Source organism: Pelecanus crispus, chromosome 6, assembly GCF_030463565.1.
Source record: "Pelecanus crispus isolate bPelCri1 chromosome 6, bPelCri1.pri, whole genome shotgun sequence".
Lineage (NCBI taxonomy): Eukaryota > Metazoa > Chordata > Aves > Pelecaniformes > Pelecanidae > Pelecanus > Pelecanus crispus.
Genome location: NC_134648.1, coordinates 38,621,633 through 38,639,508, shown reverse-complemented (window position 1 = coordinate 38,639,508; position 17,876 = coordinate 38,621,633). Strand labels below are relative to the sequence as shown.

The following is a 17,876-nucleotide window of genomic DNA, read 5'->3' as shown; positions in this document are numbered from 1 at the left end:
AACTTGGAAGCCAAATGGTTATGTGGACACATACTATTAAGTATATACAGCTGTAACTAAATCACCAGCTTTTCAGAAGTGCTCCATATAGATCATCTCCAGCTGACAAAGGCAGCAAATAACTCACTCTCAGGGCAGTTTCTCCTCTGGGCGTATTCCAAAATCCTCTGCCATGACATAACACAGGTACCACTTGGCACCAGGTTCAGATTGAATTTCTGTCCTCCAGAAGGTCTCTTCTCCATTTTACAAAGATGCAGAGAAAAACAGTATGTTCAGCCTACTATTAGTGATTAGGTCAACACATTTATGGTATTTTCTTGCATAAGGAAAGTGCATTTATGGTTCACAACATCCAGACCTAACTATCTCACAACAGAGGTAGACTTCACTACAACGACATGTAATTATTTTGCACACATTAAAGCAGTACTAAGTTTTATGCTATCCATTCCCTCACCCAACTAAAAGGCTCATCTCCACAAAGAAAAATGTTGTATTAGTGATGGTCTAAAAAAAACAAATAAGCAGTCTGCAGCAAAAAATCTTAAGGTTCCCTGTACAGTTCAGCACTGAACAGCAAGCCTGCATGGAATTGTAGCAGAACACATTTTACAAACGCGTGCAGTACCAAATATTTAACATCATCTTTCTGCCCAATTTTAAAAGGAAGCACTTTTCAAGTGCATACACCATGATATGGCAAATGTTACTAAAAAGAAAAATATGAAGTCTGATACCTCTTCCATTTGTATTTCACAAATTCATAATTCAAAAAAATTCCATGGAGTTAAACTGGTAAAAATGAGCTTTAGTTGAGAAGAGACTCCAGCTCGGTTTCAATTTCAGAATTGTCATTGGGTCTTTCGCACCTCTGACCACTAGGTCACTTCTTTTCAGAGAGCTAACCTGCTAAACATAGCTGTGTGTAAGGAAGTAACAAAAGTTATGGTAAACTGTCTTTGTGCAAATGGTGGAGCCAATAAGAGGGCTTTCCTGACTGTGTTACAGAGTGCCTCTGAATGCCTCTGCAGCGTTCTCTTGAACCTCCAGCAGTTTAAAACTTTGAGACTCATTTTTGTTTCCGTTTGCATACCTGTTTCTAACCACACACCCTGCTGAGCAAAAACCACGAAGTGAATACTAAATGAGGTGGAATGGGTGTGTTTCAGTTAGTCAATTTACCTTAAAGAAAGCTGCAAAATACTGCATAAGCCTTAGCTTTGTTTCACTGCAGCAAAATACAAATAACCCACTGGTTACATGCTTTTCCTCCTGTAAATGCCTTTATTGTACTATGATGTTTTAATAAATATTCTCTGAAGCAAACAAGGAAGCAGGAGTTAAATACACTTTTCCAGTATTTAACTACATGAGTGAAAGCACAAAGACATTTAGGGCTAAATATTTTATTATCTATGTAGTAACACAAAGCCACTAAAAACTACAATTACAAAAGTTCCATTGCATATGTGAGACTCAGAACACACAAGGGTTCTAGGCCCATCAGCCACTCTATTGCACCATCCAACTGGTGGCTCCCTGTGATCCGTGATTTAGAAATAACTGAAGTATCGCTTGCTCCTAGAATAGTTGAAAGAATGAAAGTACTCAAAAGCCAATAAGCAAGGCTTTAAGAGCAAACTGCCTGCTTTTTCACCAGGTCCTGACGTTCACCAAGCCAAGTAAATATACTTAACAGAAAGACTATGTTGCCTAGACAAGATTGTTGTACTGCTTCCCACTCATGAGTGCAATGACAAAGCAACAGGAAGAATGCCAAAGATGTCTTAACTGAATTGAATTTTGCAAAAAAGTGAAGTTAGATTTTCTAGGTCTGAGGCCTTTATTTCATAAGCATTGTCTTTATTTCATAAGCAGGTTCCAACTGTATCACCTAGCGTACAATGTGAAATGAATCAGAAGTGAATCAGAGAGCACTGACATCACGTGATCCGTGACTAAGCTACTAAGAACATGAATAGCTTCTTGTAAACTCCCTGAAGTCATCCAGTGGTTATCAAAAAGTAGCATCAAAAACAATGCAAGAAAGCATCAAGCAATTGCCAGGCAGTCTTATTAAGTGCAAAGCAGAAAGTCGTGGGTTGCTATACTGATGTGCTACATAAAATACTTCAAGATTTCTGCAAAGTGGGGTTTTTTTTCTGGTGGCTTAAAGAAGATGGTGTGGGGATGGTATTATAAATGTCTGCAAAGATTATTAAAGCAGCATGTGGTTTGAAAACCGGAGTTCTGATGTTCTTAAGGTCTTAACATCTCAAAGACCTTGACGAAACACACAGACATATGAAATATGGAGGTACATGTGGGAATGCATGCTAGAGTTTAGTGACTAAACTGAAACAGCCATAAGTCAATGTCTCTGCCCCACATGCAAGGTGTGGTACTATAAGATAACCTTAGAATGGCTAGAAGCAACAAAAATTGAATGAAATATTTAATGAGTATTTCATTAATACTTCCTGGATCTTCTCTTCACAAACAGAAAACACTCTGTTCCCCAACTTTAGCTTAAAACTTATGCAACACATAGTAGTCGTCTTACTACAGGCTTATTATCACCGTGTTGGAATTTGGTAGCCTGTAACAGAGGTAGTCATTTAACTCTCTGCATTAAATTGATCACATTTGATCAGAATCAGATTCATAAGAAGCCACCATCCTGCTCATAAGCTATGACACCATCACCGAGGGTCAGCAAGCAGATTCAACTTAAACTAGGGTGTTTATTTTTGAGTTGGAAAAAGCCTTTATTTTTTAATGACAGCTGAAAGCTCAGCTGATGGCAGAAATCGGGGCTAGGAGCTAATGTACTCTATTTCCCTGCTCCAATGCAGAATCGACTTTCTCGAAGCCAGTATGCTTCAGAACGAGTTTAATTTGTTGTTAAAATTCTGCAGTGATGACAATTTCACAGCCTGTGTAGGTGACTTATTCCAGCACTTGAGCATCTCCATCATTAGAGAGTTCTCCTTACTGTCTGTCTAATCAAAGACTTCAGGCAACTTGGGCAGTTTAAGCCCATTATGCCTGGCCCCCAGCAGACAGAAAAAACATTCTCTTTCCCTTATCAATATATTTTCTCTATTTATGGATTGCTTCCCTCGTCTCTTTTCTGAGCTAGGAAACACCGTATTTGTCAATTTTTTTCCTCAGAAGCTGGGTTTTCTAGATCTCCGGTGAACTTTGATGTCCTTTTCTGAACCCTTTGCAGCTTGCACCTTTATGAAGCAAACCTGAATACAGTACTCCAGAGGAGGTCTTAGCATCAGAGTTAGAATATTATTTTTAATATCCTGTACATAATACCTTTACATACATATATATTTTTTTACATGTAAATGTACATATAAAATGTGTATATATATTAAAACAAAAAATAAGCACACACATCCTTCTATGCATGTAATTATCTCCTTAGAGTTTCTGCTGTGGTACAATATCATTAAACCATTTTCAGTTTCAAAAACTGTCTTCACATTGAGATCCTTTTCTGCAGAAATGCTGTATATCAAGGACTTTACTGTACTGTTTTTACAACTGATTACCCTAAGTGTAGAACTTTGTACTTGTCTTTAGTGAGTTTTTCTTTATTTCAGATCATTATTTTAAGTGCTTAATACATTTCAGAAATAATGTAACTTAATTACAATGTCCTTACAAAGATGACGCACTAATTAGGTAAAAGAATGATTGCTTTAATTTTAGCTGCAGCAGAAAGCAGGTGGAGTCTTGAGCACTCCAGCTTACATTTAATTCTATACAGGATGGTGGTGTTCTGCCTCATGCAACAAGAATGCTATAATGTTTAGCAGACAGCACCAAAACACTCAGGGAATTGCACTAAAGCGCTTTTTTTTTTTTTTTTTTTTTTTTTTTTAAACTGGCTTATTGTCCATACATGCTTGTAACTATTAAGTGAGTCATACATAAACTTATTTACACAAGTAATCGGTCTTAGGAGGAAAAACTCCAAAACTAAAATGAGAACAAATCAGTATTTTCCAGAGAGGAAAGAATTATACTACTTTGTGATCAATCCTGCACCAACAGAACCCTAAACAAGCCAAGTAAACACAGATGTTGGAAGAAACCCTATAAACTTCAACCTGACACTTCTCCAAGACACTTCCTCCTTCAAACTCCCTACAGAATGGGGGGGGACACAATCCACTGCTGTTCCTCCAAATACTCATTAACAACGCAGATATAGCCAAGACACAAGTGAGTCTAATATGCATCCAAAAAGGATAATAAGACTGTTCTGTGTGAGGGTAGGGAACATTAGGGGAGAAAAACCTCAAGGGAAAGCCATCACCCTCTCTCAGAAACAGCTTTTGGAAAGCTACATCTTGCAGAAAGAACTCTGGGTGGGTAATTCTTTGAAACAAAAACATGAAGATAAAAGCTCTTGTCAAGGGGAAATGGGATGATTTTGAGAAATTAAAATGTACTTTGGAGAAACCAAATGAAATGTGGGTGGAAAGCATTCCATTAGCCTTGGAAATTCAGATCAAGTACACAGAACAAGATAAAAAGTTAACACCCCCCCATACATTGTTCTACAGCATGTTTAAGATACTGATTTTAGCAAATTTAGATGAGAACTTCTTAATCAAATAGTCTTTTTCTCCAAAGCCTACAAAACGTAATTTGAGCATTCAAGATTTTTTCAGAGCTGTAAATCATGATACTGGAGACACGTGCAGCTTTTGAGCTGCAGGCAACTCTTGAATAATTCAAGTGTAATGCCTGGCAACACAGCTGTGCTGGCATAAGCACTGATGGATAAGACAAATGAGACTCCCAGAACAGAATCAGAAACTTCTGAGGCCAGTATCACTATCTGACCACTGAACCCAGCTGCATGCTTAGCACTTACCCATCCCACAACTGCAGTATTTTATAATAAGCTTCTAACTGCATGATTGATCCTGGGGCAGCCAGTCATGAGATCCAAGGAAGCATGAAGTCAGCCCCATCCAAAGGTTCAAACTGTAACAGACTAGCAGAAATCAAGCTGCTTTCCTCCCAGGGACTTGCAGATGTTGCAGATTGCTTAGATCCCAGCTCCTGTCCTTGATTTTCATTACTGATGCATGCTCCAGCTCTACTCCTGCTCTTATATTTCTGACACTGCTTCAGGTTTCCCTCCCTTACATACCTCAGCTTCCTAGTCTTTGCTCTAACTTCTAGATATATTTCTGGGATTAGTGTTTGCAGACTCTCTGGCAAACTAGCTTCTAACCCAGCAGCTGGGGCATGCCTTCTCACACCACCCCAGCAGCAAATAGGCTGGGGGGTGGGCAAGAAGCTGGGAGGGGACACAGCCAGGAGAGATGACCCCAACTGACCAAAGGGATACTCCATACCATATCATGTCATGCTCAGCAATAAAAACTGTGTGGAAGTTTCCCAGGGTTGCCATTGCTCGGGAACTGGCTGGGCATCAGTTGGCTGGTGATGAGCAATTAGGGTTTTTTCATATCGCATGTTTTTCTTGGGTTTTTCAGGTTTTTTGCTTATTGGTTTTGCTTTTCTTTTTTTTCTTCCCCCTAAACTTATGGAACTGTCTTTATCTTAACCCATGCATTTTCTCACTTTTACCCTTCCAATTCTCTCCCCCATCCCACTGAGCGGGGCGGGTAAGTAAGCAGCTGCATGGTGCTTGGTTGATGGCCAGGGTTAAACAACAGTTCATCCTTAGACTGAAACATCTCTTGTTCACCCTGGACCAAAAGAACCAAAGTTTCAAAAAAAACCCCGCAGCTTCAATGCAAACTTAAAACATACCTAATCACCAGGTAGCTCTATCAAATATCTGCATACAGAAGAAGCTCCCCAGTTGCTGATTCAAGCTAGCTGCAGTGTGCCAAATTTTCATCAAAGAAACATTCCCACATGCATTCAAGTGAAAGCTTTATTGGCACCATTGTATCAAATGGTCTAGCACAGAGTAAGAGTCTTATGCCTCCTAAGTACTGTTGCAGGGCGTTTCTTAATATTACTAATAAAGGTATCTGATCATTTTGTATGTTATTCAAACTAAACAAGTACTTTTTTTTTTTTTTTAATGTATACTTTTAAAAGAGTAACACTACATACTGGAGATTGACATTAAACATAACTGGTTCTCCTGGAGGAAGGGAGAAGACCATCTCAACCATACCCAAGTGAGTATTTTGAAGATGAATCTTTTTCAAAAAAAAATGTAAAGGTTGAAATAGAAATGAAGCTCTTGACATCTCACACTGTTGTTCTCTACCAGAGGAGTTCTGTATTTTGAAAGAAAGATATTATGGCATATCTCTAAATGATCTTTCATCACAATATAGGTACTCTCTCATCTTTGCCTTTTGCCAGCTGTTGCACTTACCTCAGTGATAGGGGGAAAAAATGGTACCATGTTTAGCAAGTTAGCTTTAAATCTCCAGCCTGTCCTGCATAACAGAAAGATCTACTGAACTATGTAACAGTCTAAGGGAAACCCCTTCTTTTTCAGACTTTTAAAAAAGCAGTGCAAAAATACGTCTTCATACCTGGCGATACACAGCAAAACACTGGAAGACTTCACACTAAAGCACACACAAACCAAACCAAGTAACATAGAAAGTAAAATGTATGGGGACGCCTAAAGAACAAGTGACTTATTCTTTGCTTCAACTTCATACATAGATTGAGAAGACGACAGACTTAAATTTATACAACATTCTCAGGAGAATGAATTATTTTCTATTGTTATCTAAGCTTTTTTGCATTGCTAAATAAAAGTTATAGTTTTTGTCTGAAGTTATTTTTAGAGGTATGAAGACAGAATTTTCTGTCATATCCCTGTGGTAAATATAAGTAAATGGGAGACTGCTTTATAAAGCAAGAAGTCTAAGTTTTCTTCATTTTCTTTTATTACTTATTTCTTGACTCTGGAAAATTATATTAAAAAGAATGAAGTCAAATTAGCTAAATAGAACTTTCAAATATATATAAAGATATCTAAAGTTCCTTTTCTTCAGGAAAATTTTTTCCATAGACATCAGGTTAAAAAAGAAATCTATTTTCAGTTTGGTACAATCACAATTAACTTTAATAGTTAGCTAAACAGCACTTAGTATTCTCCAGAGCAGTAACTACTCTTCTGTTCCCACGTCATGCATTCTACAGAGCAGTAATGACTCTTCTGTTCCCACAATGTCATTAATTGATCATTAACATAGTTTCTGTTGCCAGGCAATACTAAAGTTTCAGCACTGTATTTGACCAAATCACACCCAGATTACTTAACACACAATGATCAACAACATTTTAATACAGAGTGATACCGTGAACAAACTTTAACTACTTTTGGGGGGACTGGAGACCTCAACATTCAGCCTAGGCTTCAGGGGTGAGGGGTGGAACCCTGCAAGTTTGTGGAGCATGAGATAAAAACAAATGACTGTTCAAGCAAACCTAACAGAAAAAAGTAAATGAACAAAGTTGCCTTCTGTGGGTGTGCGTATGCCTTCAAAGACATAACTGCTTTTGAGTCACAATTCTGTGTTACAATTTGGTATATGGTAAATTTGGTAAAAGGATAAAGATAAACTCAGTATTTGAACTGTGATTGTTTTACTGGTTATTGTATGTTTTAATTAGACTGGAAGAATGTACTTATGTTAAGAGTAGAGTGGGTTTTTCTAGATAACTGAAAGGGGAAAAAACGGATAAAACTTTCAAATTTTCTGTGTTTTAGAGGAGGAGATGGCTACGGCTCTCCTAATGAGTGAACTCTAACTTGCCCGTTTCATTGTTTGTAAAATGGATGCAATACTTACCTGGCTTTCAAAGAATTCCTAAGACTCAATATATTTTTGCATGATCTTGATACAAAAGTGAGTTATAAAAATATTATCAGTTCACAGAACTAGACAGCTCTGATAATGTAGTTATTTTTTATTCTAGAAAATGTTAATTATGATTAACTTGTACAGTTTTAGGCAGCTAGCACCTAAGAGGCAACCAGCACCAGCACCTTTGCCAGATTTCTGACTTCTATCAAAACAATTCTGTGGCATCTTTCATCCAGATCAGTCTGCAAGTGGTTTCCATAATTTCTAAGGTTTATTTACAAACATCTCGCTTTATCACACATTGAGGCACCAAGATAGTTTAGCACTGATCAGACACTGCAGAACAATTTACATCTCAACCTACTCTTAGACCTAGCTGTCTAAGAGTATTATGACCATTAGAAGTTGCAGATTGCACTAGGTCCACATAAAGTTTATTAAGAACATTGCTAATCTTTGAGGTTATGATTTTTATCTTCTTTAAAAAGTAGTAGCCATGGGTTTAAATCTTTTTTTTTTTTCTTTTTTTTTTTGTATTGAAAATTGACACAGCGGTATAAACAACTAACTCTGCTGCAAACAGTTTTTCATGGCTGAGGTTCCACATAGAATTATGCTGCATGCTTTGGGAAATATTTCAGTTATTTTCCTAAAGCCCTTTACTGGCATCTCGCTTAAGAAACCAGACACAGAGATGCTGCATGGCGACACGCATTTGAAGATGATATTTCACGATTTCTGTTTTCCATTGAGCACACTCATCTTGTCTAGCAGTAACTGAAGCACCTGAATTGTAGGATAAGCATAGGTCTTCTGTGTGTTACAGTAAACAGGCTTCCAGTACCCAAATGTAAGAGGCAAATGAGTAAGATCTCGCACTCAAAGGTTAAGGACAGAAATACCCTCATAATACTAAAATTTTGAAATCTTAGGGATTTGTCGGCTCTTAAAGGACACTCAGATGTTTTTAAGAAGACGCAAGTGTATGTATAAACTACGACTTTCAAGTGCACTCTTGGAATTGTTTGTTAGGTAGTTCTAAGTAACATTTCAGGACTTTATTACAGACAAAGCAGGGAGATAGCAAATTGACACTATGCTGAAGATAGATTTTGTTCTGATTGCAACAGAGTTTTTAAACACTTGTAAAAACAATTTAAACAAATGTTTTGCGTATGTAAGGAAAAGGCCCTCTGACCTTACATGGTCTATAAGCTTGAATGCATGTTAAAATAGTTCATCGAATCTTTGAGAGGTGTATTTGTTTAAAAAAATAAGCACACTTAAACCTTACTCAAGATAAGAAAAGGTACATTTATAAAATAAACAGGGACCTCTTACCATGCACAAACATATAGTGAAGATACAAATAGAAAAAAATATCTGCTAGAATAGAAACTGACTTGCTAACACATAGTCCGAACACCAAGCTCACAGCAGCATGAGGATAGCCTAGGGTGAAAAGTGTTATGAACAATTATTATTTCATTTCTATAGTTAGCAGATATGCAGTTACCAAATTAAGATATCCAGTGAAGTGAACACTGCTGATATATTTTTCCTCTCTGATCTGTAACACTTTCTGGACTAAATATATGTTAACACACATTCATGCGGTCTCACAAAGATTACTGTAACAAGAACTAGCAAAAAGTAGGGCTGTGCTACTAAGCATATACTTCCTGTGTTCTACTGAACTGTCAGCATTAAATAGTCAGTATGGCCGTGGACCAGCAAACTAGACCCTATTCTTGGTTTCAACAACAAAGCTGATAGAATAAGTGCCTTTACAACTAGCAACAAAGTAGGAGACGAAGCCATACTGACTTTCAGAGAACTGTCTGCCAGTCAAAAGTACATTCTTTTCCAGGCATATTATATACTACATAATGGAAAAACATGGATGCAGGGGGTTAAAGTCACTCTTCTACTTACAATTCCACTCCAGAATCACAGTCACTAATGAAGATTTCCTCCAGAATAAATTATCTCCCTCCTGAACCTGTCATATTCCAAGCCAAGATCTATTAATTACTTCTTTGCTTCCCTGAACTCACAACTTCAGCCATCTTGTTGCCAGCTGAACATCTACCTTTAATTTTCTCTTTATGACCTTTCTGTTCAGAATTAAGCTCTCTGATGGAGAGGTTTCACTGAATCTAACCTTTCTACAGCCTCTGTATTTTCTAGTTTTTTCAATCATTTTGCCCTACCTCCTGCTCTTCTCTGTGCACTCTCCTCCCTTTGTTGATTTCCTCCACTTCACTATTATGATTCTCTTTCTTTCCACATGATCACCTTTTAGTCTTTAAAAGTTATTGTCAGCTCCAGTTATATGCTACACTTCCCCTTCTTTTCCAAGGCAATCACGTGATGCATTCACTTGTGCTCTACAGCTCTTCTTGTCAATCCAGATCATAGCACTAACAGCATCCTGTAGCTACTTACAATGTTGAGAGAACTTCCAAGTCATGTAGAACATGTTTTGAATCACTGTCCCAGATAACCAAATCTCTTCTCTTTAAACTGATGAGAACTGTTTCAAGTGTCTACAAATCTTCTCCTAATCTCAGGACCAATATTCCTTTCTAAGTCACTTCCTGCCTTCAGTCTCTCATCATGCTACTTTTCCTGAACTCTTGCCCTAGCTTACATCCTGGCTTTTCTGTTGCCTTTACTTTTGGCAATTCATTTGCAGGATGATTCATCTTATTCATCCTGATGCAACCTTTCATGGGACTTGAAGAAACCTCTACTTTCAGCATCTCCTTCTCATCATACTATTGAATAAACACTGGTGTAATGCTGGTCTCTCAGATGTAGTGATCATCTACATGACTTCACAGTACCTCATATGACCCTCCCTGTTTGTGTCTCTAAAGCACATGCCTATCATTCATCAGTTCCAGCTAAAGAAGACTAAATATGAGGTGAAAGAGCACACACTAATCATCCCAAAGCAGATGTTTAAGTTAATTACATTGAATAAGCTTTTGGTCTTTTCTAAAAAAAAAAAAAAAAAAAAAAAAAAATAAGAAAACAAAAGGTCTCCTAACTCTTTACTTTTGGAACTAGCAGGTACACCACCACCATTGTAATTCACACTATTCTGTCCACATTCTAGCATCATCTTCTACCCGGCACTGTTGTAGACCCACAGACAATATCACTAACTCCAAGATCGAATCTTTGTTCCTTGCCTCCTTAGCATAGCTTTTGGATTAACTTGGCTCTCTGGACACAGCTTGTCTTTCTACAAAACATCCTGGGATCCATTTACAACACCGTGGCAAAGCTTAGCCTTCTCACTCTTAACTTCAACTTAGCATATCCCCCCTTTCTCATTTTTTCCTCTTATCCATACAGTAAGATAAATAGCTTATACTTACGTTCTTCATAGCTGTATGTATTAATTCTTAATACCTTCTTGGTTAGACCTTCTTGTGATATTCTCTGCATATATGGCAAAAGGCTGCCAACTTCCCCTTACACACTGTTGTTGACGGCAGCCTTGCTTACATATTATTTGCTTTTTCCAAACTTGTATAACTGAGTCCAGGAACATGAATTCAGCTGCATACTTTATATAGGAATTGTATTTGTAATATTAGCAAGTGCAGTATAATATTAACATGACACAGTACATATTCGGATATGTGAAGCATCATCATCTCTATCTAGTGCCTATTGTTCTCCTTAACCCTAGGCAGCAAATGAATCAAGGGCTTTTTCAAGAAAGTAAACTTAAAATACACAAAGGAAATCTGTGTTTAGGTCTTGGGGGCTTCTGTATTTTTAATATTGAAATAAAACTTGCTCAGGTCACCATAGGAATTTCTAGAATAATACACAACATATTATCGGTCAGCATATCTGAGACTGAAGATATAACCTCAGTCTGAATAGAATTATTAGAGTACAGGGTGATAGCTTTACTTCAGTACTATGCATGGGAAGAAACTTGCTCAATCACTCAGTCTACCTGTAATCATTCAGCAACTATGCTTTTTCCCCACCATTTTCCTCCCTACCCCCACCCCTCCTCAAATTCCCAGATTAAAGCTTTTTTCATCTCTTTCTTTATTGGCAAGATGATGTGAATGAATTTTGCACAGTGTTTTTGTTGGTAGCTGCAAGAACCTCCTTAAGGAACTTCGTTATATAGGTTATCTACAGTTGTAACAGTTGCACTTCACAACTTATTTAAATACCCTACTGGGAAATTCCAACATAGCTTAAGAACATGCATAATGTTACAGAAGACGTACAACTACAGACACTACTATGAATTGCCCAATGAAGAGCAAATTGCTGCAGCACACATCATAATTCTAGCAGTCCTTAGTGAGTTTAAGATTATGTTTGCAGATGCACTACAATTCACTTTGCTAGACCTGTGTACCACTTGTCAAGGTTCACGAAAACCCTATTTAGTGGACTATGGTACATTTTCTAACTGAAGTATGAAACCCTTTAGAAAGATTCACATGCATATATAGCTGAACTGGACAGGTGGACATTAATACTGGTCAAGTAGTCACAATATTAAAACTGTACGAAGGTCTTACACATGCTTTAGATGTCTTATCTCACTCCCAATGAACCAAAACTTATAAAAATATGAATCAACATTTGTTTAGGAATTAGGGCTTTATAACAGTTCAGTTATTTTACAATAACTAAATGAGGAGAAAACAAGCCAAAAAGAAACAAAATGTTACTGACAATTACATGTTCCATGAACTTTTCTCAGACATTCATTTCTCTGCACATGCTAATTATAAGGCTCTAAAGCTAAAAAAAAAAGCATTTCCAATGAATGTGAAAGATTAGTCATTGTTTATCCAGTATTTATGTGCTGTATCACTAGATCAGCACTACGTGTTACTATTTAACTATATAGATTAATTATTTTAGAACTTAGTGGGTGTTCAAGTACATTTATTTTCTAAGGACTATTCTGCAACTAAGACTTTGCCACATATGCTTTGGGAATAAGCTCATAGCACTGAAAGACAGCATTAACGAACGGGTGCTCTACTTACAAGCAAATTATTCAGATTTATTTTGAGTGTCTTCAGTACTAACATATTTTAATAATAAAAAAATAAACATATTTACTAATGAAAACGTTGAAAAAGGAAACTAAGAATACAAGGCTCAGGCAACAGTCATGCTTGTCCATATATTACAATTCTTATTGTAAAAAGACAAATGGATAACTGATAGGCTCAAAAAGGCATACAGTTATGACTTCTGTTTGGATTCTTTCTCTTTTGTAGAGAAACAACTTTAAATCTATACTGCTAATGCAAGAAACAATCCAATGTTATTTCACCTAGTTTAAAAATAGCCCTGCTCATTTCAAAATGTTTAATATAAACACATTGATTACGCACATTATGAGAATATTACTGCAATATTCAAAATGTAATGATTACCTGCTGAAATTTACCAAATTCATACTTGAAGGAACAACAAAAAACATACATAGAAGTAGAGATGACTGGCGTTTGTCGTATTCTCTCTAGAAAATGCAGTAGTCACACTAATCTCTTAGAATATATTACACGCATATGCATAAACAGATCCACAAAATCATAAAAATATGCAGTCACCTACAGTATAGAAAATTCTCAGTTACACCTTTCTATTCCACTAATAAATCAATGTAATTCACTAGTAAGTGACCTAAAAATAGCCAGGACAGAAACAAATTAATACGATTCTAAAAACCTCCAGACACTCACCAAAAGACTGAATGCAGGTTTCAAGAAGATCTTCCAAAGTGGCCCCTTTGGCTAAGTGCCCCAATGGCACCATCGTGACCTGGGTAAGATTTGAGAGGCTGGGACAATGACTGATCTGCTTCAGCTCAAGTGCTGATTCAGGGGCAGTGCTGCATGCTTGGGCAGGTTGCCTAAAAGAAAGCACAGTCGTGGAGTAAATACAAGAAGATCCAGTGGTAAATTTTACACTTCACGGGGAAGGAGGAGAGATTTAAAGGACAGTTAACTCCCTGTAGCTAGGGTGCTGAAAGACATAACCCTCCCACTTAATACGTACACCTAAGAGGCTGCTCAGTAAGGGACTCTTTTTTTTTTTTTTTTTTTTTTTTTTTTCTCTTGCTAAATGTGGATTGTAGAGCACACGGTTATAGAGCTTCTTGAATGATCTGTCAAGAGTACCAGAAGTCTAGTTTCTTTGTGGGGACTTACGTTTACATTATGATTTCAGCACGAGCATAAAATCTCCTCAAACTATGTAACAGCAATATTGTTATGCAGTAATCTACCACCACATATTTGTGTGCCCACCAGAAGTAAAGGCAAAAAAACCCAGCTATAATCAAATATTACAGACATTGGAAAACTCCAGACTAGCTTTATTAATTTCATTTGGAAAATAACTATTAAGTAAACAAATTGTCAGTGCAACTTTACAGTGGAGTATTTCACATTTAGAAATACCAACAGATTAATTTGCATCTGTTCTATACTATTATTTTGTATTAAGTTTTAAAATTGCATACATGACTAAATTAGCGTCTTTACTAATACAGGTAAAAGAGACCAAAATAAAGCATGTATCTAGTTTTAGGCTTGTATTTTGATCATATAATAGCTTAGATTTCAAGAATGTGTATGTTTACAGATAATACAAAAGGATGTTCATTGTTTGCATACAAGTTCATAATTCTGTATGAAACTGTAAATAGGCACATTATTATATTGATGAAAAGTGCTGAAACATTTTTGCCTGCAAATAACAGGAACCACTTCAAAATCTGACTTGAGAGTATAACCACACAATTCACAAAAGGGCAACAAGCACTGCTGCTTCAATAAAACTTGGGTTTATTTCAGGGACAATTTACACTCTACAGTCTTCCTAAACAAGTGACTCCGGCACCTTTAAGATGCTATCTTGAGCTTTCAGGCAACTTTTCTTGGAACTCTATGCAAGACTTTATTAATAAACCGACAGTGCTGGGAAGAAAAGGCATAGAAATTTATCCAGTGTGCACATTACATACAGATTCGGAAGGTAAAGACACAAACATCCCCGTATAGGCACTCCTGGATGAAGTTGGAAATACGCACGCTTTATGAAGACAGACTGGTCCCTACCTCATCCCAGTGAATTTCAAGTCTTATCTTAAATTTCTCCCACATTTGAATGCTGGGAAAGCCACAGAATTGCACACGATGCCACTTACAACCCAACACTGACCCCAGGCCTCCATAGTTTCAAAGTCAGGAAAATACAGGCCTGACCCTGCAGTGATAGTGACCGTCACTCAGCTCCTCATAGTTAGGCTGACAGTGCCTATGCAAAGAATGTTCTCTTCCCTTCCCCCTTTCTCTAAATTTCCCTCTTAGCTCTGTGATCTGACTTCCTGTTCTTATATAAAAAGAGCAAGGGCCTGATCAGCTTTCAGGGTTTTCTTTTTACAAGCTTAAACCCCTCTCCCAACTGTATTCAAGGGCCTCTTCAACACAGGGCAGATGATCCTAGCAATGCAATAATGATAAAGTAGGAGTTATGGCAGAACATATTTTAGGTCTTAGCAACAGACCGTAGAAAAACTAAAGTGTCCACACCCCCAAAAAAGTTTACAGTAACACTGCAGCCGACTTGGCAACACTGGCCATGCAAAACTCAGCCGGCGACGCCTCTGAAACTAAGCATTCATGAGAAGAGGTCCCCTTGCAGCAGTTACTTGACATCAAAAATAGATGAAAGCTGTGCTGGGGGGCGGCGAAGGGCGGGGGGGGGGGACGACATGGGGCGGAGGGGGCGGGGGGGGGTACGACGCCGAACACCCTGCATTCCCACTGCCCGCTGTTTGGCGGTGGGGAAGAAACCACAGACAAATGGGCATCAGCTCGTGAGCTGACACCCGGGGCAGGTGGCGCCTCCCCGCCGAGGAGGGGACAGCCTTGCGCCCCGGCCCGGCCCCGGCCCCCCGCTCGGCGCCCCCCCGGCCGTGCCGCAGGTGACCGGAGCCCGGGCCAGGGCCGAGCCGCCCCTCCCGCGGCGACCGTAACGTGAGGCTTCTCCCAGCCCGCGCTGACCGACCTGCCCGGCGCATACTTGCACTCCAAAGGCCGAAACAAAATCCTCCCCCCACACGCCCCCTCCCGCGCTTCTTTTCCCCCTCTCCTTCCCACCCGGGAGGGCCTCGGCCGGCCCCCGCCGAGCCCCAGCCGCCCGGGCTACGGGCCCCGCGCCCCGCGGAAGCCCACGCCAGCCCCGCCGCGGGGGCAGCGCATCGCGCCCGTCCCCGCCGCCCCGGGCGGGCCCCTCGCCCTCAGGCGCGGCGGCGCGGTGACCCCGAGACCCCCGCCGCCGCGCACCGCCGGACCGCAGCCCGCCCCGCCGCGGGGCAGCGGGAGACGGGAGCGGGACAAGAGAAGAGGAACGGCGAACTCACTGGTTTTCTCTCCTTTTCCCTAAGGTTCCCATGTCGGTGCCAGCCGCGGCTCCGCCGCCCGGCCGGCTCTGCCAGCAGCGCAGGGAGCGGTGCTACGCGGTGCGGAGGAGGCCGGGGGGAGCGGCGCGGCCCGGCGCATCGCCTCCTCCCGCCTCGCCGCTCTCCCGCTCCCCGTCTCGCCTCGGGAGGAGTCTGAAACCAATTCAAGTGGGGCAGCGGCGGCGGCAGCCGCCACCCGTGACGAGCGCAGGCGAAGATCTTATCGGCAGAAGGAAGTACTGAGCTACTGGGCTGCTCTTCTCTGAAGCCACCCGATCTACCAGGTACCGAAACACGCTCTCCTGCTCGCAGCGCCCGGCTCTAAAGCGGCCGCAAACTTTTTCCACGGCACGACTTCGGCCCGGCAGGGCAGGCGCTCCCCTCCGGGCAAGCCCCCTCCCCACGGCGGCGCTCACGCGTGCCTCACAGCCGGCGGCACGCCGCCCACGCCGGCCGAGGACCGCCGCGGCCGGGGCACCTGGGAGGGCTGTGCCGGGGGCTGGGGGCGAGCGCAGCCAAGCGCTCGGCCGAACCCCAGCCGCTCCCCGCGCCGCGACACCTCGCCTGGGGCGACGGCGGCGGCCGCTGCCGGGCCCCCCCAGCCCAGCCCAGCCCGCGGTAACGTGACAGCGGCTGGGGTGGACCCACGCGCGCCCTGAACCCGCGGGCGCTGATTGGCTGGCTCGCCAACGGCCGGCGGAGGGGTGGAGTGGCCGGCGGGGGCCCCTCCGCGCCGCTACCTGCGGGCGGGGGGGGGGGGCAGCCCCGGCCCCGGCCGGCGGATTCGAAGGCCGTGGGCGGCGCGGCCCCTCTCCGCCCGCAGACCCAGGGCGGTCCGCGGCTGGGGCCTGGCGGGAGGCCCGGCTGTCGGGAAGGTGCGCAGGTCGCTCGGCCCCGCGTCGGCGGGAGCGCGCTGCGCTCCCCCCGTGGTACGCGCAGCTGGAAGGAAGCGGCTGCGCGGTGCTGGGGTGGGGGCACAAAACTGAGATACCCGCCTTGACGGTTATTATTTTATAAGCCTCTGTGCTTATTTGGCACCTTATGCTCTCCCTCCAGTTTAATCGCAGAGAAGGGGACCCAGTCGTTTGCATCGTCCTTGCATCATTATGACGAGTTTCTGCGAGGTCTTCCGACTCGACGTTGACAGCTCCTTCGCTTCTGAAGAGGAATGGCGAGGCAGAAAATCTGAAAGGCCAGACTCACCCCATATCCTGTAACTTAGCATTTGACAAAATGGTCTTTTGCTGAGAAACACCCTCAACGGAGCAGTACAAAAGTGCTGGCTCACAGGGCACTTTGGCTACTGCATTGTCAACAGCCTGTTTTGAGAGCTCAGTTTATGTTCTTAAAAATTACTTGGGCATCATAATGCCATCGTGCCTCACACCGAGATCCAGACGGTTTTCATAAACCGTTTCTTTAAGACTAACTGGTATTCAAAGTAATTCTCTGCAAACAACCAGGGCACATTTCTCTTTAGGTCTCCAAAATGATCAGTTTTGCAAAGGATGCGGCTCACTGGCATTTTCTCAGTGGCAGTGGTAACTACCATT

General features: G+C 41.3%; 1 protein-coding gene across 1 annotated transcript in view; it reads right to left on the bottom strand.

The window, feature by feature from the left end:
• The window catches only part of RASGRP1 (RAS guanyl releasing protein 1), a 40,094-nt gene extending 23,778 nt beyond the window's left edge, over positions 1-16,316 (bottom strand). Inside the window, exons 1-2 of the mRNA XM_075711835.1 lie at positions 16,285-16,316; positions 13,598-13,767 (exon numbers count right to left, since the gene is read on the bottom strand). Of these exons, the coding sequence (XP_075567950.1) occupies positions 13,598-13,767; positions 16,285-16,316 (202 nt within the window). The remainder of the gene's footprint in view (positions 1-13,597; positions 13,768-16,284) is intronic.
• Between the last annotated feature and the right edge of the window lie 1,560 nt (positions 16,317-17,876).